The sequence below is a fragment of the Rhinoraja longicauda genome, chromosome 21, assembly GCF_053455715.1.
Source record: "Rhinoraja longicauda isolate Sanriku21f chromosome 21, sRhiLon1.1, whole genome shotgun sequence".
NCBI classification, from domain to species: domain Eukaryota; kingdom Metazoa; phylum Chordata; class Chondrichthyes; order Rajiformes; family Arhynchobatidae; genus Rhinoraja; species Rhinoraja longicauda.
The window spans coordinates 25,647,297-25,671,353 of record NC_135973.1 but is presented as its reverse complement, the minus strand read 5'-3'; the positions used below and the strand labels follow the sequence as shown (position 1 = coordinate 25,671,353).

Genomic DNA, 24,057 nt, shown 5'->3' with positions numbered 1-24,057 from the left:
GAGTGGGGATAAATGGGTCCCTTTCGGAATGGCAGGCAGTGACCAGTGGGGTACCGCAAGGTTCGGTGCTGGGACCCCAGCTATTTACGATATACATTAATGACTTAGACGAAGGGATTAAAAGTACCATTAGCAAATTTGCAGATGATACTAAGTTGGGGGGTAGTGTGAATTGTGAGGAAGATGCAATAAGGCTGCAGGGTGACCTGGACAGGTTGTGTGAGTGGGCGGATACATGGCAGATGCAGTTTAATGTAGATAAGTGTGAGGTTATTCACTTTGGAAGTAAGAATAGAAAGGCAGATTATTATCTGAATGGTGTCAAGTTAGGAGGAGGGGGAGTTCAACGAGATCTGGGTGTCCTAGTGCATCAGTCAATGAAAGGAAGCATGCAGGTTCAGCAGGCAGTGAAGAAAGCCAATGGAATGTTGGCCTTCGTAACAAGAGGAGTTGAGTATAGGAGCAAAGAGGTCCTTCTACAGTTGTACCGGGCCCTGGTGAGACCGCACCTGGAGTACTGTGTGCAGTTTTGGTCTCCAAATTTGAGGAAGGATATTCTTGCTATGGAGGGCGTGCAGCGTAGGTTCACTAGATTAATTCCCGGAATGGCGGGACTGTCGTATGTTGAAAGGCTGGAGCGATTGGGCTTGTATACACTGGAATTTAGAAGGATGAGGGGGGATCTTATTGAAACATATAAGATAATTAGGGGATTGGACACATTAGAGGCAGATAACATGTTCCCAATGTTGGGGGAGTCCAGAACAAGGGGCCACAGTTTGAGAATAAGGGGTAGGCCATTTAGAACGGAGATGAGGAAGAACTTTTTCAGTCAGAGGGTGGTGAAGGTGTGGAATTCTCTGCCTCAGAAGGCAGTGGAGGCCAGTTCGTTGGATGCTTTCAAGAGAGAGCTGGATAGAGCTCTTAAGGATAGCGGAGTGAGGGGGTATGGGGAGAAGGCAGGAACGGGGTACTGATTGATAGTGATCAGCCATGATCGCATTGAATGGCGGTGCTGGCTCGAAGGGCTGAATGGCCTACTCCTGCACCTATTGTCTATTGTCTATTGTCTATTATATTTACATTTCTGTTGTCCTGCTGCGAGTGGGAATTTCATGGTTCCATTTCAGGACATAAGATGATAGAACACGTTGGTGAAGCCGCATTTAGCATATTGTGTCAGTTCTGGGCACCATGTTATCGGAAAGATGTTGTCAAGCTGGAAAAGGTACAGTGAAGATTTACGAGGATATTGCCAGCCCCAGAGGGTCTGAGCTATACGGAGAGGTTGAGCAGGCTGGGACTCTTCCTTGGAGTGCAGGAGGTTGAGGGGTGATCCTATAGAGGAATAGATCGGGTAGATGCACAGAATCTCTTCCCTAGACAAGGTGAATCGAGGACCAGAGGACATAGGTTTAAGGTGAAGGGGAAAAGATAAATCGGAGCGGTAACTTTTTCACACAAAGGGTGTTGGGTGCATGGAATAAGCTGCCAGAGGAGGCAGTTGAAGCTGGGACTATCCCAACATTCAAGAAACTGTTAGACAAGTACATGAATTGGACAGGTTTGGAGGGATATGGACTAAACGCAGGCAGGTGGGACTAATATAGCTGGGATATGTTGGTCGGTGTGGGCAAGTTGGGCCAAAGGGTATTTTCTCCCCACTGTATCACTCTAAACACTCTCGACTGCATTCACCAATCTCCCTGACAGCGCATTACAGATCCTGATGCACAAAAATGTCAGGACACACTTGGGAGAGATCCAGTGTGGTGAAAAATAGGGAAAAACGGAAAAGATATTAACCGGAACTCCATTGGATATTAAATCTCCAAACCTCCCTGCTCCTTGGTCATTTTAGCCACTTTTGGGCTGTTGATACATGTCAATTGCCATTGTCCACATGGTTGACATACTGAATGGAGTTCCTCTCTGTCCAAGTTGCATAATACAGTGCCCTCCATAATGTTTGGGACAAAGACCCATTATTTATTTATTTATTTGCCTATGTACTCCACAATTTGAGATTTGTAATAATCTCAAATAATTTGTAATAATTTTTTTTTTTGAAGTTCACATTGTCAGATTTTAATAAAGGCCATTTTTATACCTGGTACTTAAAAGAGCAACCACAGTTCTGGAAAAAGGTCAGGTGGATAGATGAGACGAAGATTAACTTATATATCAGAGTGATGGCAAGAGCAAAGTATGGAGGAAAGAAGGAACTGCCCTAGATCCAACGCATACCACCTTATCTGTGAAACACTGTGGTGGGGGTGTTATGGCCTGGGCATGTATGGCTGCTGAAGGTACTGGCTCACTTATCGTCATTGATGACACAACTGTGGATGGTAGTAGCATAATGAATTCTGAAGTGTATAGACACATCCTATCAGCTCAATTTCAAACAAATGCCTCAAAAATCATTGTCTTGCTGTAGAATGAACTGCCGGCCAATTATCCCAAACATACTGCTGAAGCAACAAAGGAGTTTTTCAAAGCTAAAAAATGGTCAATTCTTGAGTGGCCAAGTCAATCACCCAATCTGAACGCAATTGAACATTCCTTTTATATGCTGAAGAGAAAGCCGAGGGAGACTAGCCCCCAAAACAAGCAGAAGCTATAGATGGCTGCAATACAGGCCTGGCAGAGCATCATCAGAGAAGACACCCAGCAACTGGTGATGTCCAAGAATCTCTGATTTCAAGCAGTCATTGCATGCAAAGGATACGCGACAAAATACTAAACATGACTACTTTCATTTACATGACATTGCTGTGTCCCAAACGTTATGGTGCCCTGAAATGGGGGGACTATGTATAAACACTACTATAATTTCTACATGGCGAAAACAAAATGAATAAAAGTGGCCCTTTATAAAATCTGACAATGTGCACTTTAATCACATGTGTTTTCTCTATTACAAATCTCAAATTGTGGAGTGCAGAGGCAAATAAATAAATGGGTCTTTGTCCCAAACATTATGGAGGATAGTGTAGGTCTATTTCAAAAATATGAGAGTTCCCCCAATGGCCTGGCCTTCATCCATCCTTCAAACCCAAAATTGAGTTGCCCTCAAATTTATTTCTCCAAAGTTTGTAGGAATTTGTTCTGCAGAGTTCCTTGCCATGTTTTCCTACATGTTAACTGATGAAATAATTCAGTGTTTTGGGGCAAGAGGCCATAAAAAGTACTGCACAAATGCATACATCATTAGAAGCATAATGAGGGTCCCATTGGAACAAAAGATGACAGAGCCAAGCACACAAGGGTAGCAGAAGTTAGCTGGGAGACCATGAATTTGGGAGTCATCTGCGGCAATGAGGTCCAATTGAAAGAACATGTTAGCAGTAGGTTGCGTGCCAAGAACCGAGGTTAAAAGTGGCTAAAATTAGTAGTTAAGACACATAACGTAAAATTACAGTGCACCTTTTGTTTACATAGGTATGTGCATCACGGCACAAAAAAATCCACCAAAAAGGAACACTAATAGTTTAAAATGGCACCACATAACATGAAAAGTGCAACCACACTTACACCATTATAATTACAAGACTCCAGAAGGAATTAAAATTACAGTTCCAGTGAGGAAGCAGCCATCAAGAAAGTGTTAACAGCTTATTCATTAAGTAAGAATTCTAGGTTGGGATCAGGCATAAGTTTATCTTCATATGGCAAGCTACGAAAGAGTCTTTTAATACGTTTACACCAGTGTCATGCCCACAGTGTGCTTCAATATGATAACACTGCAGGCCCTATCCACCCTTTACAACTATGCTGTAAACATCCATCTTACAGGCCATGTTGCAAGAAGATAGTCTCAGAGTTAGCCAAAACTGCTGTTGATATGATCAAAGCACAAAGAGCAGATAATTTGATCGGCTAACGTCACTAGTAGAAAATTGGAAAGTGTCGCAATTGGAAAATGTAGTTTATTGACTGAACACACAGACCATGAATTGTGAATTTGAAGTTAGAACTAGTCTCTAGACTCCTGGAAATTTCAGAATAAAGTGCGAGACAATGAAAAGAACTCAAACTCCAGTTCTGCTTCAAGCTGTTATTCATCAATTCCCACTGTAAACGGCGAGTGCGAACATGATTTGCGTTGACAAAAATGAACTGATGTTTAAATAATCAGCAGTCACTATCTTGAGACAACACACATACAAAATGGTTACTTTGAGGATAACCAAGAATCAATGACATTGCAGTCCAAATACATTGTGGTCTTCAGTAGTGAATATGAAAATTAGGAGATGCACAATATGAAGGAAACGTTTAAAAGAATCTTGCGATGTTGGCAACTTTTTTATTAGATCAAAATCTTATTTGTAGGTTAAACCACTGGTTTAAATGCTCAAGGAACTCTCGAGGGTGGCCCCCCATTTTAAAAAGAGGCAGGAGAGGAATGCTAATCTATGAGGCAGGTGGTGATGGAATTTTATCAGATACAAATAAAGAGGTGGCATAGACCATGGGTAGCACAGTCACGCAGCTAGTAGGGCTGTTACATCTCAACGCCAGAAACCTGGGTTTGATCCTGACCTCGGGTGCTGACTGTGTGGAGTTTGCATTTTCCCCGTGACCTTTGAATTCATATGGGTACTCCAGTTACCATCCACATCCTAAAGACGTGCAGGTTTGTAGATTAATTGGCTTGTGTAAAATTGCCCCTCGTGTGTAGGGAAGTAGATGTGAAAGTGAATAACATAGAACGGGTGATCGCTGGTCAGCATTGATTCTGTGGGCCGAAGGGTGTTTCCATGCTGTATCTTTAAACTAAATGTAGATAGAGGAAAACATGAGCAAAATAAGGCAAACCTTTCACCATTATGCTAATTTTAAGAAATCCATTTTTGATCAAACAAAATGCACGAATGATGAATTGAAAGCTAGTATCACAGGATCGGGTACAAACACACATACTAGTTATTGTTACTACTCAGTATTCACCCCTAAATTTCCTGCTCCTCCGGTTGCTATCCCTCAATTCGTCCTTTCTACGCCAACTGCCAGGTTGCTGTATTGGAAGGAACTGCAGACGCTGGTTCACACAGAAGATAAGACAGAAAATGCCGGAGTAACTCAGCGGGTCAGGCAGCATCTCTGCAGCACAAAATGCTGGAATCTGAAGAAGGGTCTCAACCCAAAAGTCACCTAATCCTTTTCTCCAGGGATGCTGCCTGTCCTGCTGAGTTACTCCAGCTTTTTGTGTCTCACTGCCAGTTTGCTGTCACTGAGTCAGTTGAGAAAAGCCAAACTGTCACAAGTGCACAGCTCACTAATAACCATAAAGGTAGTTCTGCTATAATGAAATAATGCTAAAAATAAAGGCTGTATGGTACGTTTAATAGAGTATTGTCGCTCAAGTGTCACATGACTGATTGCTTGTCTAATTCAATGGTTCCAAATGGTGAAACTGAATGACTGCATTCTTAGAGACAATGGTGTCCGATTACTGCAGGGAAGTGAAATAGAAGCCCAGACTGGTGTTTATTCAGATTGTCAATTTCCAAAGGAATTTTTAAGTGATTCGCTGGTTCTGGAGCAAAATCAGTTTGGCTTGCATGATGCAAATAGAGTTCCCTAATTCAGCAATTGCCTTATATCCAATTCACAATATGGAAATGTGCTAAAATATAATTACCTGTAAAGATATTGAAAGAGATACATCATATACACTTCAAGTAGCCACGGAAAGGCCACCAGCATAATCAAGGACCAGTCTTACCCCGGTCACGCTTGTCCCCTCAGGCAAGAGGCACAGAAGTTTGAAAACACACACCACCAGATTCAGGGAGTTTCTTCCCAGCTGTTGTCAGGCAACTGGAATTTAGAAGGATGAGAGGAGATCTTATCGAAATGTATAAGATTATTAAGGGGTTGGACACGTTAGAGGCAGGAAACATGTTCCCAATGTTGGGGGAGTCCAGAACAAGGGGCCACAGTTTAAGAATAAGGGGTAGGCCATTTAGAACTGAGATGAGGAAAGACTTTTTCAGTCAGAGAGTTGTGAATCTGTGGAATTCTCTGCCTCAGAAGGAGGTGGAGGCCAATTCTCTGAATGCATTCAAGAAAGAGCTGGATAGAGCTCTTGGGGATAGCGGAGTCAGGGGGTATGGGGAGAAGGCAGGAACGGGGTTACTGATTGAGAATGATCAGCCATGATCCCATTGAATGGCGGTGCTGGCTCGAAGGGCCGAATGGCCTCCTCCTGCACCTATTGTCTATTGTCTAACTGAACCATCCCATCACCAGCTAAGATGCGGTGCTGACCTCCCATCTACCTCATTGGAGACCTTCGAGCGATCTTTAAAATCAGACTTTATCTTGCAGTAAACGTTGTATCCTTTATCTGCACACTGGACAGCTTGATTGTAATCACATATAGTCTTTTCTTTGACTAGATAGCAAACAACAAAACCTTTTTACTTTGGTACATGTGAGAAAATGTTTTTTTGCTATATAATTAAAGGGAACTGTGCAGATGGTAAATGAAATAACAGGCAGTCCCAAAGTAGTTGTGACGAGCATTCAAGACTTTGACCATTAAACAATTTACACAAGTTCAATTCAATGATACTTTGTCACATTTTGTTTTTGCATACAGTCCAGTAAAATCATTCAGCAGCCTTCAGTACACAATGAGTCACCACGTGTCTGGCACCGACAAAGTTTCAAAAGTTCTTAGTACAGTCTTACCATCATCATACATGGCAGCCAGGAAATACATTAATTTCAAGCAATTAAATAATTCTGCAATAAAAGATTCCTATCAGGGGCTATAAAGCTATCAAGCTATCAAATTGCAATGAAATCCCTGCTTAGCTCAGTTGGGGTATTCAATTCAGAAACAGTAAATGTCACCCTGGCCCACATGCCATGAAGAAATAATTTTTAAAACGAATAACTTGAAACCAGGTCAACTGGCATTGCAGGGCTTTTATTTGGGAGCAGAAGCTCACCTATAAATGAACAGAACACTTATGATACTGTGGAGAGCTATTTCTAATTTAGTACCAATAATCAGCAAGGAAAATGTGCCAAGATCCAGTGCAAATATGTTCAATTTGAAAGTCTTGCATGAGAATTTACCTTTGATCCATTCATACACAATGTATGAGAATATTTGGCACATCTGCTTCATTTACAAGTCATTTTGGAACCTTTTTATAAAACAAGCAAATTAACGAAGTGAATTATGCAAATGCTTCTCCACCGTTTAAAAAATGGAACAGAAGAGGAATATTAACTGCTGCTCAGTTTGGCCATACCAAATCCCTATCTGCCCACTTACTGTCATTATAGATCTTTATGGGCTCACTTTTTAGGACTCCTGCCATCACATTCAACTAATTTTGTATCTTTTAGAAATTTGTGGAGACCTATAAGAGGAAAGCATATTGTGAAGCTGAACAGATTTCAAATGCAATGATTCAGTACCAGATGATGCATTTTCCCCCCTAAATTCAATTATTATCAATATAGCAGGTTTGGTACAAGATCTTGGTGAGGCTGTATTCAGTGTTCAATTTTGGTTATCCTTCTATTGGAAGGATATCATTAGGCTGGAAAGAGTGCAGAGATTTACAAGGAGGTTTGTCAGGAAAGCTTGGGCAGGAGATGATATTATCCCTTGGAGTGCAAGAGGCCGAGGGCCTTATAGAAGTGTATATAATGATGAGGGGAAGAGAGACGGTGAATGCACAGAGTCTTTTACCTAGGATAGGGGAAATCAAGAACCAGAGGACATAGGTTAGTATTAAATCGTGCCCCTTTCTGTAAACCTAAGGGGCAACTTTTTAAACTGAGATTGGTGGATCTATGGAATCAGCTGCCAGAGGAGGTAGTTGAGGCAGACACTATAACAGTATTTAAAAAGACCCTTGGACCTTGGACAGGTACAAGGATAGGAAAGATATAAATGGACATGGGCCAAATGGAACTAGCTTCGATGGAGCAACTAGGTCAGCATGGTCAAGTTGGGCTGAAAGTTCTCTATGATAGTTCTATGACAATTACTTGAAATGGAAAATCATCTGAATTACATATCCAGAGTGATTTCTTTACATACAGGAAAAGTATTTGCTCCTCTGTCGTGGTTCTGAATAATGGGCATATTTCCTCTTGATGCACATGTATACCTTTCTAAAACAAAGTACCCAAAAAGGTACTTTTGAATGACTATTAATAGGAGACAGAGGACAGAAAGGTCTATGTAGGAATGGTATACATCAGCGAAACCAAACGCAGATGAGGCGATCATTTCGCAGAACACCTTCGCTCTGCCCGCCTAAACCTACCTGATCTCCCGGTTGCTGGACACTTTAATTCTCCTTCCCATTCCTATACAGACCTTTCTGTCCTTGGTCTCCTCCATTGTCAGAGTGAGGCTAAACACAAATTGGAGGAACAGCAACTCATATTTTGCTTGGGCAGGTTACAGCCCAGTGGTATGAATATTGATTTCTCTCACTTCAGGTAGCCCCGGCATTCCCTCTCTCTCTCCCCTACCCCAGTCGCACTGGCTTCCCATTTTCACCCAACAAACAGCTAACAATGGCCTGTTTCCATTATCATTGTTACTTTTTTTGCATATGTTTCATTCATTGATCTTTACCTCTGCACATCACTGTCTAATTCTCTCGTTTCCCTTAACCCTAACCAGTCTGAAGAAGGGTCACGACCTGAAAATTCACCCATCTGTGTCTATCTTTGGTTTAAACCAGCATCTGCAGTTCCTTTTAATACATCAAGATAAACTAGCCTTCTAAACAAAACAATGGAATAGATTGATTTCCTTCAACAAATGATGGTACAGTTTACCTGCCCTCCTGTCAGAGTATTTTTGTTCACTCTCAGAAGCTTCTCTAATAATTCTTTTTTTATAAACAAATCAAACAGTCACCCAGTAATAACATATTATTGCAAGTGGAAGTTGCAGGTTGGATTATATTCCCCATTTTAAAAAAATTATCCAAATTGCTTCCCCACAAACTGATAAAATAAAGTTTTCCACGTGATCCACTGATGCAGTTTAATCCAAATATAACAAGTAGCATTGGCTCAATTTCTCACTATATGTGCAACGCCTAAAGAGGGAGCACCGGAGTGAGGTAAAAAAAAAAGAGGAAAAGAGCCGAGCGCTTGCACAAAGGGGGTCAAAAAATTGGAAAATTTACACACAAAATTACCAGTTTCAAGCCTCTTTTAGTGCATTTCAGACATTACAAAATAATGTGAATGTCACTGTATACTAATAACATTTAAGTAAATTTGCACATTAATTGTTAATCATCCCCAAAAAATGTTAATTGGCTTTTTCTGCTGTGTTTTATATTTTAACCCCTTCTTAATTAACTTAGTTATATAATCTTGCACTGAAATTTAATATTTACTCATAACAGTTCCACCACTGATTTTCTGGCACTCTTGGTTCCAGTGCTTTGCTGGTTTATCCAGCAGGCCAAGTCGGTCACGGGGATAGATGTGCTGGCTCCAGCTGGGCTGGAGTTCCAGAGCCCCGGCCGCAGGTTGCAAATTCAACCCACTGATCGGCTATGGAAGTACCGATATGGTCGGGATTGGCTGCCTTGCCCAGCCTAGGTGCCACATTTTCAGGGACTTCCAGGGCGGGGGGATATCTCGCGGAACCCCTAGCGACCTCTAGTGGCCAAATTGGCCATGGAAGTCCCGATGAGGTCGAGATTGGCTGCCTAGCCTTGCCTAGGTGCCACATTTTTGGGGAGACTTCCAGGGCACAGGGGATTTCTCGCAGAACCCCTAGTGTTCATTACAAGTCTATACATTGTTTTTTTCCCCTTTTTTTTCCGATCCGATTTCTCCGTTTATTTGGCAAAGTGAAAAATGTGGAAATCAGCAAAATGGATTTTAAAAACACGGAAACCTGCGAAAACTTCACATGCCTGTAAACACTAAGTGGAAACATTGCTGTGTTTCTGTGCAATGTAAACCAAATGAAAAAGCAGCTTCTGTCTCCTGTTGCCTGCAATCATCCATCTTTCCATTCTCAGATAAACTAAGAATCTATTGCATACCCTCAATTTAAATTTACACCACAATGACAATTTAAAAGATCAATGGTTGAACAACGACTGATGAAAAAGCATCCACTATCAACAGCCATTCTATGTGTTTTTTTAACAAGAACCACTGACTAAGGAGGCCCAATTCACAAAGTATCTGCTCATTTTCGGCTGTAGTTTTTCCACAGCCATTTCGTGATAAACAGGTACCGAAATTTGAAGACGAGTACTAAAAGTAACAATTGGTCATGTTACAAAGTGCAGAGATTTTTAAAAAAGGGGAAGAAAACATGTACAAAAAGCATATAATTGCATTGCAAAAGGACCATGCAAACCAATTGATTTCAGATCAATTCAAGTGAAAACACCTCTCTCAGGATAGCAAGCTGAATTATTGGGTATTTAATAGATTAAAGGTTGGGGAAATTCTAAGGGAAGCAGTTTAATGGATGCCAAACAACAAACGTGAATTACCAATGCAACATAAATTACATGATTTTTGATTTGACCGACTTTGGCAAAAGAATACAACTTTGAATGGTACAAAGTGTGGTGTAACTCGGCAGGTCAGGCAGCATCTTGACAACATGACAAGGTTTTGGGTAAGGGCCCTTCTTCAGACTTTAATCTGAAGAAAGGTCCTGACCGTCTGAAGCTCGTTGCGTCTACAAGAATACAACTTAGCTCAGCTTTCAAAAACTAAATTTACTAAAAATAATTATTGATAATTTGAAATGTTTCCCTTTAAAGTTCTTCTCATTACTAACACGAACGAAGCAGATTTGATCAATAGGATGTTACTTCTCACCGAGCACCAATTTTATATCTAAACGTAGAATTGGAGACTGCAGTATCTCAAGAAACGGTTGTCAATATAACTTAATAAGCAGATGCTGATAATTCACCACTCATACAAAGGAGAGAAAATTACACAAGACACATGTAACTGAACCATATTGCTGCTCTGAGCCCACTGTTCTGGTTCCCATTCACATCTCTGCCTCCATAACCAAATCTTCCTGCTCAAAGCCCATTTAAAGTGAACCTCCCCAACAAATGTCAGACTGCCTTCCAAAAACATTTCATAGACACATCAGGAAAGATCTACCAGCATCAAGAAATGAAAGAGTAATTATATGCCAAAGAAATATTTGTTTGACAGATAGCTGTTAACTGAATACAAAACACCGAAACAGTCACAAACGGACAACAAAAGAGACTTACTTGTTAATAAAAGGTTCAACCAATTTAGATTTTGCAGGAACAAAAACCTTAGGAGGGCTGAGAAATGAACCTAGTAAAAAAGAAATACAAATGTCTTTAGGTACAACCATTGAATTGTAGCATCATGTTGATCCACTTTAAATATATTAAATGTACAAGTTAACAGAAGTAAAGTTGCCAATGTAAATAAACGGATTGAGTTATCAGTAGTTTCATGACTAATAAACATTCATTTACTCCGTTGTGGCTGCTCAAAAGAAGCCATTTAAATTAAAATTGACAATAAAAAAATCTGGCAATAGGTAGGTTCTTATAATATAGAACATTTTGTTCCTATATTCATTTCCTTTTCAAGTTTGGCAAATTTGCAATGGGGATCCAAAAATCAGCTCTCTAATAATTCAACTGTCAAGGGTTTGAGTACTCAGAAAATTTTGCATTTAATTTCTAAGCTTTGAATTATGTCCGCAGCCAGTGTTTAATGTACACCCTCTCTCCATTGTCCTGTTTTTTTATTTGCAACTAAATTTACTTTATGTGGTTTTATGTCATTTTAGAACACAGAACATAATAAAATTATGAGAGGCACAGATAGAGATGTCGGTCAGAATATTTTAGGATGGCAAAACAAATCAAGTGCTTGAGGGCATAGCTTTAAAGGAGGTTTTTAAGACAGAGGTTGATGAGTGCCTGGAAAGCACTGCTGGATTGAGGATTGGGATTGGTTAGTTTTAGAGATAGAGCAAGGAAACAGGCCCTTCGGCCCACTGAGTCCATGCTGACCAGTGATCATCCATGCACTAGTTGTATGTTATCTCAGCTTTGCACTCTACACACTAGGGGCAATTTACAGAAGCCAATTAACCCAAAAACTGCATGTCTTTGGAATGTGGGAAGAAACTACTGCACCCAGAGAAAATCCACATGGTGATGGGGAGAACATACAGACTCCGTGCAAACAGCACCAGTAGTCAGGATCAAACCCAGATCTCCAGCGCTGTAAAACAGAAGCTCTACTGTTGTGCCACAAATATGATAGTGGCATTTAAGAGACTTCTGGATAGGCACGTGGATAAGCAGAGAATGGAGGGATATTGACGATGTTCAGGCAGCTAAGAGTTGATTTTGGTATCATGTTAGGCCCACACATTGTGGGCTGAAGAGCCCGTTCCATAACACGATAGAAAGCAAAGAAAAAGGTCAATTAGGGAATAAAGATGCTAATAGGATGGTTGATCATAATTTTACTATAGTGGTATTTCAAAAGGGAGACCACATGCATTAATCACAATAAATCAATTAGCTCTATTGTTAAAATGAATGCTTAAATTAGCCACATATGTAATGTGCGAACACTCAGAACAATAGGATTCAGCATCACAATTGGTGATGGAGGTTGTGCGCATCCGGATTAATGTGAACAATTTCAATTAAATAATTGAATGATATTTAAATATGCAACACACAAATAAATATCACTCAACATAAATTGCCACCTTCTTGAAGGATTTGCAAGTCAATTTTGCTTCACAATTGTAAGTTAAACAAGTACTCTTCACCATGTGCTTACGGACCTGTATTTATTGTTAGTTTAAAAAAAGAACTCTCATCTAGGTATTTAAATTCCTTCCCAGTCTTGTTAGTTTCTAACTTGGTCATGGCCTGCAGCATGGGAGCCAATGCGGTCGGTGTGTACTCTCCTTAAACTTGGTTTTCCCCATCAGCTAGCAGTAGAAACTTCATTCTACTCCTGTCCTCCTCCAAGAAATTCTATCAACCTCTCACCAACTAGATTTTTGCTAATCAGCCCTCCTCATGATGTTCAAAGCCAAATTTTGTTTGACTGCCTTCCTGTAATGTGCCCGAGGGCATTTTGCAATGTCAAAGCCACTACAAGTTTTCAAATAATGTGTACTGGAAAGTCACAATAACACCATGCTGAAACTCATGTTCCGCCTGGGCAGCTTGCAGCCCAGTGGTATGAACATTGACTTCTCCAACTTTAGATAGCTCCTCTGTCCCTCTCTTCCCCTCTCCCTTCCCAGTTCTCCCTCTATCTTCCTGTCTCACCCTATATCCTTCCTTTGTCCCGCCCCCCCGACATCAGTCTGAAGAAGGGTCTCGACCCGAAACATCGCCCATTCCTTCTCTCCTGAGATGCTGTCTGACCTGCTGAGTTACTCCAGCATTTTGTGAATAAATACCTTCGATTTGTACCAGCATCTGCAGTTATTTTCTTATATTAACTTAACCTAAAGGCAATCTGTTGGACTGGGGTTGCGAGGAAGACACAACGCAGGTTGACAATAGACAATAGGTGCAGGAGTAGGCCATTCGGCCCTTCGAGCCCGCACCACCATTCAATGTGATCATGGTTTGTGACGATTTAGACAAGCAGGTAGTTCTGCTATGACACGTTTCCAAAATACAAACCAGATATAATGCGATTGATGAATTAGGGAACACTAATCATATTATATGGATCAAATTCGTTAAAATGCAATTTTGATTGGGAACTAGAAAACCACTTAAAAGTTTGAAAATTGACAAGCAGAAAAAAAGCTGTCTTACAAAAAAGTGTTGGAAGTCAAACCACTTCAATGTAACCTCCCCACAGTAATGAAATACCATTGCTTGCCAATTTCATTGGCCACCAGAGACAATCACTTTTATTGATACTTGTGCATTGGTACTCTATTATAGTGTAGCACACAATTTTTAGTATCCTTTAACCAAAAATAACATTTATTTCTGAAAAAGCAGCAGGAAAGAGAGCTTTGGTATAGCAAGAATAAAACAGTCTAGCCCCCGACCACCCCCCCCCCCCCCCAATTGACACAATTGTTTATATAACACTATTTCCTACACGATGCTTCCAGACAACGCAACTACTACATTATAGCACAACTACTTGTACAGACATGGTGGGCCGAAGAACGTTCCACAACAGAAATAAAAGTGGTTATTTATTTTGGCTGGGAAAAAAGGAACAAAGCAGAGTATTATTTACATGAAAGGTTGGGAAACATTGGTGTACAAAAGGACCATCGTTTAATCTGCACCACTTGATGGTGCAGCAAGCAACCAAGATAAATGGCACATCGATCTTCATTGCAGGAGGTTATGAACATAGGAGCAAGGGCGCCTTACTAGGATTATACAAGGCCTCAGTGAGACCACACCTGGTTTTGGGTCTTCTTACTCAAGGATGCACTTTCCATACAGGGAATGCAACAAGTTTTTGTGAGAACGAATCCTGGGATGGCACAGGGCATTTTGGACAATGTGGGTTGACCAGGCCAAAATTTACCATAGGCTCTGGCCTGCCACGGCTAGTCTGAGCATTAAAGCCACATTTACACCCATCACATTGCATTCTCAAATTTCCATCTATTTTCTTCAGATTCCACCTCTCACCTTTGCTCCTTGGGGTAAATTACAGTGGCCAAATAACCTACATGTCTTTGGGGATGTGGGAAGATAGTGTGGCACCTGGAAAAAGCAGTCCCAGGGAGATGTGCTAGCGCTGTACAGACAACACTGGAGGTCAGTATTGAACCCAGTTCACTGGGGTGGTGGGGGGAGCAGCTCTATTATCAATGCCACCCTATTGTCCCATGAAGTCCATGAATAGTTGACTTTTGGAAACATTATCACTTAGTGAGGCAAAAAAATGTACAAACAATTGCATCAACAGGATAAAATGTACATTTCCAGAACAAGAGGCATGCGGGGACAGTGGTAGAGTTGCTGCCCTACAGCGCCAGAGACCTGGGTTCCATCTAGACTATGGGTGCTGTCTGTATGGAGTTTCTACGTTCTCCCCATGACCGCGTGGGTTTTCTCCGAGACCTTCAGTTTCCTGCCACACTCCAAAGATGTACAGGTTTGTAGGTTAATTGTCTTGGTATAAATGTAAAATTGTCCTGAATGCATGTAGGATAGTGTTAATGTGCAGGGATCACTGGTTGGGCCAAAGGGCCCGTTTCCGTGCTGTGTCTCTAAACTAAACTGACATTTTTAATGATCTTGCGTTCAATAATCAGTCTTATTTTGTCCACAATGTAATCACTTAAAAATAATACAATATCCATACCTAAATGATTAGACATGGAGATGAAACACAGGCCAGTTATATATGCATCGTAACCTGCTTCATGCAGTTGCTCGGTGGCAGTGTTATAGCTTGGAAATCCTTCTGCACTTTCTGCAAAGAGAAGCAAAACAAAATATCAGTCACTGTGAAGGCAAATATTACATTGCAAAGCAGTTCCTAAAAACAATGCTTTCCATATGAAATGTTAATTTACCTTGGCCTCTGCAGATTTAAATTACATTTTGTTTTAATCAAAGCCATCTGTGCATGTTGAACCAACCTTTATTTTCTGAATATATTTTAGTCATTCACAGAAAGTGGGCATCATTGGTTGGGCCAGTATTTTTCACACATTTTTAATTTCCCCAGAACTGAATGTCTTGTCACTCGAGAAGACAAGTTTGGAGTTAGATTGCTGTGCATCAGGAACTGTTCAAAATCAAACCGAGTAGAAAGGCACATTTCCCTCTCCAAGTACATTAGACAAACTACGGCTTTTAAACAGCAGCGTCATTATTGAACAGTCACTTTTACTGGGCTAATGTTTCACTTTCAGATTTATACAATTTGCCAAATTTAATATCCACACCTGCTATAATTGGACATTGGCAGGTACTATCACAATGTTTAAGAAACATTTGGACAGATACATGGATAGGATAGGTTTAGAGGGAAATGCAGGTAGGTGGGACATGTTGGCTGGTGTAGGTAAGTTGGGCCGAATGGCCCGTTTCCATGCTGCCACACTATGACTCCATGACTTGAACTAATGCCTCTGTTTACTAAGACCAGGCTTCTGAATTACTAATCCAGTAATTTTACTGCGCCACTAAATCAAGAACACTGATCCAAATTCATCATCAAATCAAACAATACTTTACAATTACGATATTAAACCTTGGTATATTTTGCATGAAAGCTATGCTTCTGGTAACCTAAATATCCAGGGGCTTGATCAAGCTAATCTTTTAATAGCAAAAATATACATCCTTTTATCACAAGTCAAGCACAGTCTGAATCGGTTAGGTGATATAAATTATAGTGAAGTAAAAGCTACAACATAAGTGATTTAGAGGGCATGGCACACTGAACAAGACTTGAAATTAACTTGGATTAATTAGAAAATAGGTGCAGGAGAAGGCCATTAGGCCCTTTGAGCCATTTCAGCCATTCATTGTGATCATGGCAGATCATCCACAATCTGTAACCTGTGCCTGCCTTCTCCCCATATCCATTGATTCCACTAGCCCCCAGAGCTCTATCTAACTCTCTTTTACATTTACCAGTGAATTGGCCTCCACTGCCTTCTGTGGCAGAGAATTCCACAAATTCACATCTCTCTAGATGAAAACATTTCTTCTCACCTCAGTTTTAAATGGCCTCCCCTTTATTCTTAGACTGTGGCCCCTGGTTCTTGGCTCCAACATTGGGAACATTTTTCCTGCATCTAGCTTGTCCAGTCCTTTTATAATTTTATACGTCTCTATAAGATCCTTTTCTAAGCTCCAGAAAATACAAGCCCAGTCTTTCCAATCTTTCCTCATATGACAGTCCCGCCATCCCAGGGATTAACCTCGTGAACCTATGCTGCAGTGCCTCTATAGCTAGGATGTCCTTCCTCAATTTAGGAGACCAAAACTGCACACAAGAATGTTTCAGCTCATTCCTGTGATTCAATACATTCCATCCCAAGTGATCGCAAAGAGATCAGGCTTTAAACGGGTAATCAGGCACTGGGAGGGAAAAAAATTTAGATCCCCTGACATGGGCCAGATTGGATAAGTCTGTCTTTTTGACAAATAAATATACGTCAGTAGTGTCCCTTGTATCCCAAATCAGGTGGGCATATATGAATTAGTTTAGAGACAAAGCATGGAAACAGCCTGTGGCCGCACGGAGTCTACACTGACCATCGATCACCCATTCATGACAGGTCTGTTATCCCACTTTCTCAACCACTCCCTTCACACTGGGGGAAATATACATACGCCAACCAACCTACCCACTTGCCCATATATTTAAAAAAAGAGTTTTCGAGCACGTTAGATCTTACAATGCTTTCATAAATTATGCTGGCACTATGATTTAATGAGGTGCATCTAACATGCAAGATGATTTGGTATTCTGCTTTGGAGGGGTTAGGGTATTAAAATACATATCTATCCATTAAAATGAGAGTGGAAGGACCCACCACCATTTCTTTCTTATTCTACAGCTTTCAAAAAAATTCTTTAAGAAGAATACCATATCCCAATTGCTTGGGCATATTAAAATATGAATATGCTGTTTAAAGAACTGGTCCAAAATGAAACAAGCAACTTTATGAATATCTAAGAGAGAGTATTCTTACCAACTTGGGGAGGTCTGAAGGGTGCATCTTTTAATCGCTTTTCCAACTCTGCAAGAGGTGTATTCATTATCAGTTCCTACAAGGGGCAAAAAACACAATTAAGAAAAAAATACTGGAAATATTAAATCTCAAAAATATTCAGTCAGGGACCATATCGAGAAGAGCAAGAGTTAACATTTAAAGTTGATGACTTTCCATTAGAACAATGAAAGATCATCAACCTGAAATATCTATTTCTTTCTCCACACAGTTTGATTTGCTGACCATGACAATTATTTAATTTCAAAAAGTACTTAAATTTGAAAATAAAACTTGCAACAATATACCAGCAATTCTCAAATTATAACCAGTTTCTTGAATTTCTTTGCCTGGTCTTAGTCATTAAAGGATAAATTCATAAAATCTATGCTACTACTTCCCTGCAAGGAGGGGGGCAAATGGAAAGCATGCATTGGATTAACCCACACTGCTTATACACCACCTTGTGGCCACATCAACAGCAATACTGGTGGAGCAAAGGAAACAAAATGACCAAGGAATGGTGGGATGGAAGAGGGATGCTAACAGATAGGAGAATCTTGCCCTGCACCAATTTGGCCAACATATTTATCTGGGCAAATAGCAAAAACCATATGGCAGAAAACAAATGGTTTCAATCCTGGGTTCGACATTAAGATTGCTAGAACAACAGGTTATTCTAAAGATAGACACAAAAAGCTGGAGTAACTCAGCGGGACAGGCAGCATCTCTGGAGAGAAGGAATGGGTGACATTTCGGGTCGAGACCCTTCTTCAGTCTCGACCCGAAACGTCACCCATTCCTTCTCTCCAGAGATGCTGCCTGTCCCACCGAGTTACTCCAACTTTTTGTGCCTACCTTCGGTTTAAACCAGCATCGGCAGATCCTTCTTACACAACAGGTTGTTTCTAGTTAATCTTATTTATTTTAATATTTTATTAATCTTATTTACTTTATTATTAATAGGTAATCTGCATTACATAAAGGTTGGGCTGTGTGCATTCAGTTCAGTTCAGCTACTCAAAAGGCACTCCAAATCTCTTTGCTGAGAGCATGAACTAGTTCAGCCAAGTACTGAAGAGCAAGTAACTTTCATGCTAGATTGAATTAACTAACAAATCCCATTCATCAAAACTATAGAGGCGATTCTATAAGTAACTCTGTAGTACTATCCATATACTAAAACTCTCGTTTGTTATCTTGTTTGTGACTGAACTTCAGCCAAAACAGTACACGATAGCGTGACAATTTTAGGCCCACCTTACTCACCATTGTCACTTTAGTGATAATGCAAGTAGTTTTATTGAAATCGGTGTTATATTTTTAAAGTTATTCACATTTTAAAGTATAAAAGGAGGGGAGGGGGAGGGGGGAGTGGGGGAGAAGGGAGAGGGGAGGGGGGTTGAGGAGAGAGGGGGCAGGACATGGTTCTGCACCAATGCAGGAGAGGTTTGGGCCCAACAGGTCCATTTTGTCTAGTATTTATTATAATTGGACTTCCAAACTAACAGTTCTGGAAGAAATGCCACCATCTAACCCCAAGGCAATGCATATTTACTGTGCCCAGGGACAGGTTAAAAGGATACGCTCCAGTGATCAGCTTTAGAATGTTGGCTGCTTCTAATTTAAGTTAAATTTGTAACAAAACTGCATTTGGAAGTTCAATTACTGTTAAAACACAAAGTACGTGCTGTAACACCTGGATTAGTGTGCAACCAAGAAACCCCAAGCCCAATGCCAAAGTTGTATCTAAACTACCTATATACACACATATGCTATAGGACAATAACTAACTTCATATTCAGTAATAAGCTATCTGCTACCAAACACACAAGCTAAATGTTTAACCAAGAAACTTAATGCCACATGAGAATCTAAAATGCCTTTACACAGCTAAACGATGGGACAACAAAAACCAGGCATGCAAGTGGCAGTATATTATTGGGGTTATCAAGTGGGCACCTTCCAACACTGATGTGTTTCATTGAGTTAGGCCCAAGACACCTCGGGAAGACTCAGTTATCAATGCAATGATTACATTCTTAAGATGATGCACAATCTCTGCTCCCAAATAGGAAATCTGTACTGCTCACCACAAGAGCAGCAAAAATAAAAAAAATTATCCTTGATGTCAAAACTCTATCCAGTGACTGAACCGAGAAATAAATGTGGTAAATAAAAGAGTTCAAGTCACATGCATGTTTAATAAAACCATTAGACTGCATAAGCACCAAACTCATATATATCTATAATATGGCAGTATCTATGGTGAATATGGATAGGTGACATTTCGGTTCAGAACCCTTCTTCAGGCTGATATAATTCACATGGCTTTAAGACCACAAATAACTTTATGCTAAACAAAGTAAACTTCTTCCAAATTATTCTTTTTTTAAATCTAGGACAATTTCAAGAGAAAGAAAGCAAAGTGTTATCTTGAGTTTAGAAAGTTTCTGACTCAAATGCAGACAACAAGCAAGATGTGAAGTGATAGCTAGTTTATTGCAACAATTTACTTTTTCACTTCTACACGAGCCTGGAAGCAGGGCCCAAATATGTATCTGGCTCAGTACATTTCCAGGATGAAGCAGGCACAAGCAATTTAATGACACAGACCACATCATTTTACGTTAGCGGCATGATGACTACTGCAAATAAATATCTCAGAAATGCTCCGCCTTTGCAGATCCACGAATAGTCAGTATGCCCAATAAAACATAACCAATTTACCTTAAAAGGATGTGTGCTTGCCATAAGTTTTGTATCGAGAAGCCTTGGTGCAAAAAGATAAAGGCAATAAGCACGCTTGAATACAGAGAATTAAAGTAGGGTACATTTCACAGTCAACAATTTTAATGGTTTTATTCTCAAAATCACCATGTTTCTCAATTCTGGATATTGTTTATTTTCTCAAACCAGGGCAACACAGTTCTGCTGCCTTACAGCACCAGGGACCCAAATAAGTTCTAGGAGCAGAATTATTCCAGTCGGCCCATCAAGACTACTCCACCATTCAAATCGAGGGTATCTTTCCCGCTCAACCCCATTCTCCTGCCTTCTTCCCATAACCCCTGGCTCCCTTAATCATTGATACCGAGTACAGGTGCTATCTATACACAATTTGGACATTCTCCTGTGACCGCATTTCAGTAAAATTGTAAATTGTCCCTAGTGCGTATATAGTGTTAGTGCACGGTGTGATCGCTGATCGGCATGGACTCTGTGGGCCTGAGGGCCCCATTTCCGCACTGCAAGTCTAAAAGTTTCTAATAAATCTGCTGGTGGAATGTGCAAAATATTTTTGCATGTGAGTAACAGCTTTTAAATGTGCACAAGTGAGCAAGAAAAATTGAATTTTAATCTAAATTTCCAAAGTTTCTTGGGAACAAGTCTAAACTCACCCTGTCGCACAAATAAATAAAATTTCCTCTTTGCAAGAAAAAACAATAATCAACTCACCTGAGAAATACACTTGTTGTTACTTCTTTAAATTCATTCAAATCCTATTTTAGGGGAACAAAAAAGGAACCACAATAATCAGAACAGAAAAGTTAAAAAATTTCTCTCATTTATGTTTGGAGATGTTCATCGAGGTACCAGGTGCATGATGGTTAACCTGCCTCCTGCACTGATGAGCTTTTCCTCTGCCATTCACTGCTGCAAGAAACTGCCATCATTTAGAGAAGGTCCCTCAATGGGGAAGTGAGGAATTACCAGCAAAATCACAAAATCACCCTACAAGGCTCAAGCAATATAGGTCATTCTGCATGAAACTGCCATCATTTAGAGAAGGTTGCTCAATGGGGAAGTGAGGAATTACCAGCAAGATCACATAATCACCCTGCAAGGCTCAAGCAATATAGGTCACCTTGCTCAAGAGAGCAAGCAGCTGGTATCAGACAGCAGAGCAAGGATTCACAGCATGGTGAGAACCAATTAGGAGTATACTTATGACAATCACACGAACTGTTGTTCAAGCTTAATGAACAAATACGACCAAGAGCCATTAGAAAACCAAAAGGGATATTAAAATGGATTGATACTTACATCCGGTAGTGGGCAGAAGAACTGATGAATTGTATGCATGACATCCAGTAACATGTTGTGGCCCACAACCAGTTTACCCTGAAAAAAAAGTAACTAATTTAGTAAAGAAATCTAAAGAGATTCCACAAGTACATTCAGAGTAATTAGGAAGCAAATAAAAGAAAAAGAAAAAAAGTGTCTCTTCTGTTATACACCAAGAACAATAGATACTAGTTTCAGGCCCCCCAGGCTGAAAAATGAGCCTCTCACCACCCTTCATTTCAACAAGCCAATGTTGTATCCAATTGGCCAGCTTGCCCTGGATCCCAAGTGATCTAACTTTCTAGACCAACCTACTATGCGGTCGGTATCTTGTCAAAGTCCTTTCCAAACATCTGCTCAGACAATGCCTAGTCTGCCCTCAATTTTCTCAGTCACTTAAAAAAATTCAGATTCATGAGGCACAATTTCCCACGCAAAAAGCACACTGACTATCCCCAATCCTCAACTTTCCAAATACATGTAAATCCGATTTCTCAGACTCCCCTCCAATAATTTCCTACCTGATGTGACTCTCACCCATCTGTAGTTTGCAGGCACTTCCTTGCAACCTTTCAAAGAGGTGCAACATTGGCCACCCTCTGATCTACCAACACCTCACCCAAGGCTGTTGATATAAATAACTTTGTCAATCGCCTCAGAATTTCTTCGCTAGCTTCCAACAATGTTGATGAGCACCGCCTCATATGTAATGTGGACTAATTTCAAAACATCACTATTAACTTCCCCAAGTTCACTCACAATCGATGTCTTTCTCCATCATAAATACAGACAAGAAATTTTAATTTCACACCTCACCCAGTTCCCATGGTTCCACAGATAGATGACGTTGGCCATCTTTATTCTCCCCCTAATTGCTCAATGTACTTGTAGAATATCTTTACATTTTCCTTCACCTTACCTGCCTAAGTAACCTCACGTTGCCTTTTGTACCTCCCAATTTTCCTCATGTACTCCCCTCTTCTCCTTAATGGATTCACGATCCCGGCTGCCTATATCCGACATAATCCAGCCTTGCTCTTCAGTCCAACAGGAACATACTGACCTTCAACTCTTGCTATCTCATGTTTGAAAGGCTCCCAAACCAGATGTCTCTTTACCTACGAACTCCCCCCCCCCCCCCCATTAACCTTTGAAAGCTCTTGTCCAAAACCATCAAAGTTATCCTTGCCCTAATTTATGACTTTTAGACCAGTCCTTTCCATTACCATAACTATTTAAAAACTAACAGAATTATGGTCACTGGCTCCCAAATGCTCAGCATCAACACTTCACCCACCGGCCCTAACCCATTTCTCCAAGAAGAGGTCATGTTCCACCCCTTCTTTAGTCAGGCTGCCTACTTACCAAATGAGAAAACTCTCCTGAACACTTAAATTCAATCCCATCCAAGTCCTATTTCAGTCCCAGTCAATATTCGGAACGTTAAAATCCACCACCACTACTGCAGCCCCATCATTCCCGCAGATATCTGTGATCCCCCTACTTATTTCCTCCAACTCCTTTTAATTCTTGGAATTCAAAGTGATTGCCCTCTTATTTTTTCAATTCCAACCATATAGCCTCACAGAACAATTCACCAGTATATATCCCATGTACCACCGTGAGGATGGTTATAGAATTACAGCAGGATCTTCATCAACTGGCCAAGTAGGTCAAGGACTGGCTGATGGAGTTTAATTCAGACAGGTGAGATGCGAAAGAGGCATAGAAACATACAGCACGGAAAACAGACCATTCATCTCAACTTGCCACATCCAAGCTCATATCATTAGCCCACCAAAGACAAAATGCTGAACTAACTCAACGGGTCAGCCAGCATCCCTGGAGAACTTGGATAGGTGACGTTTCTGGTCAGGGCCCTTCATCACCCATTCTCCTGCATTTGACCAATAACCCTCTAAACCTTTCCCATCCATGTACCTGCTCAAATGTCATTCAAATGTTGTTATAACACCTGCCTCAACTACCTCCTCGCTCCATATACCTACTCCCTAGATAGTGCTCAGTTATGGTCACTCTACTTTGGGGAGATGCCACTGTGCTCTGGGGAGATGCCACTTTTAAGGTGCAGGGGAAAAGATTTAATAGAAACTTGTGGGGCCACTTTTTCCACTCAGAGGGTGATGGGTCTGTGGAATGAGCTGCCAGAGGAAGTAGTTGAGGCAGGTACAATAACAAGTATTCAGACAGGCGTTATGGAGAGGTTGAGAGGAAAATGGGTCAATGCAGGC

The 24,057-nt window shown here is 40.6% G+C and overlaps 1 protein-coding gene across 4 annotated transcripts in view; it reads right to left on the bottom strand.

Annotated features, from left to right (window-relative positions):
- The window catches only part of parn (poly(A)-specific ribonuclease (deadenylation nuclease)), a 127,654-nt gene that overhangs the window by 75,125 nt on the left and 28,472 nt on the right, over window positions 1–24,057 (bottom strand). For all 4 annotated transcript variants that reach the window (XM_078418153.1, XM_078418154.1, XM_078418155.1 and 1 more), the window contains exons 13-18: window positions 21,785–21,862; window positions 21,197–21,240; window positions 20,468–20,510; window positions 17,720–17,795; window positions 15,370–15,480; window positions 11,274–11,343 (exon numbers count right to left, since the gene is read on the bottom strand). In XM_078418153.1, coding sequence (XP_078274279.1) covers window positions 11,274–11,343; window positions 15,370–15,480; window positions 17,720–17,795; window positions 20,468–20,510; window positions 21,197–21,240; window positions 21,785–21,862 — 422 coding nt within the window. The remainder of the gene's footprint in view (window positions 1–11,273; window positions 11,344–15,369; window positions 15,481–17,719; window positions 17,796–20,467; window positions 20,511–21,196; window positions 21,241–21,784; window positions 21,863–24,057) is intronic.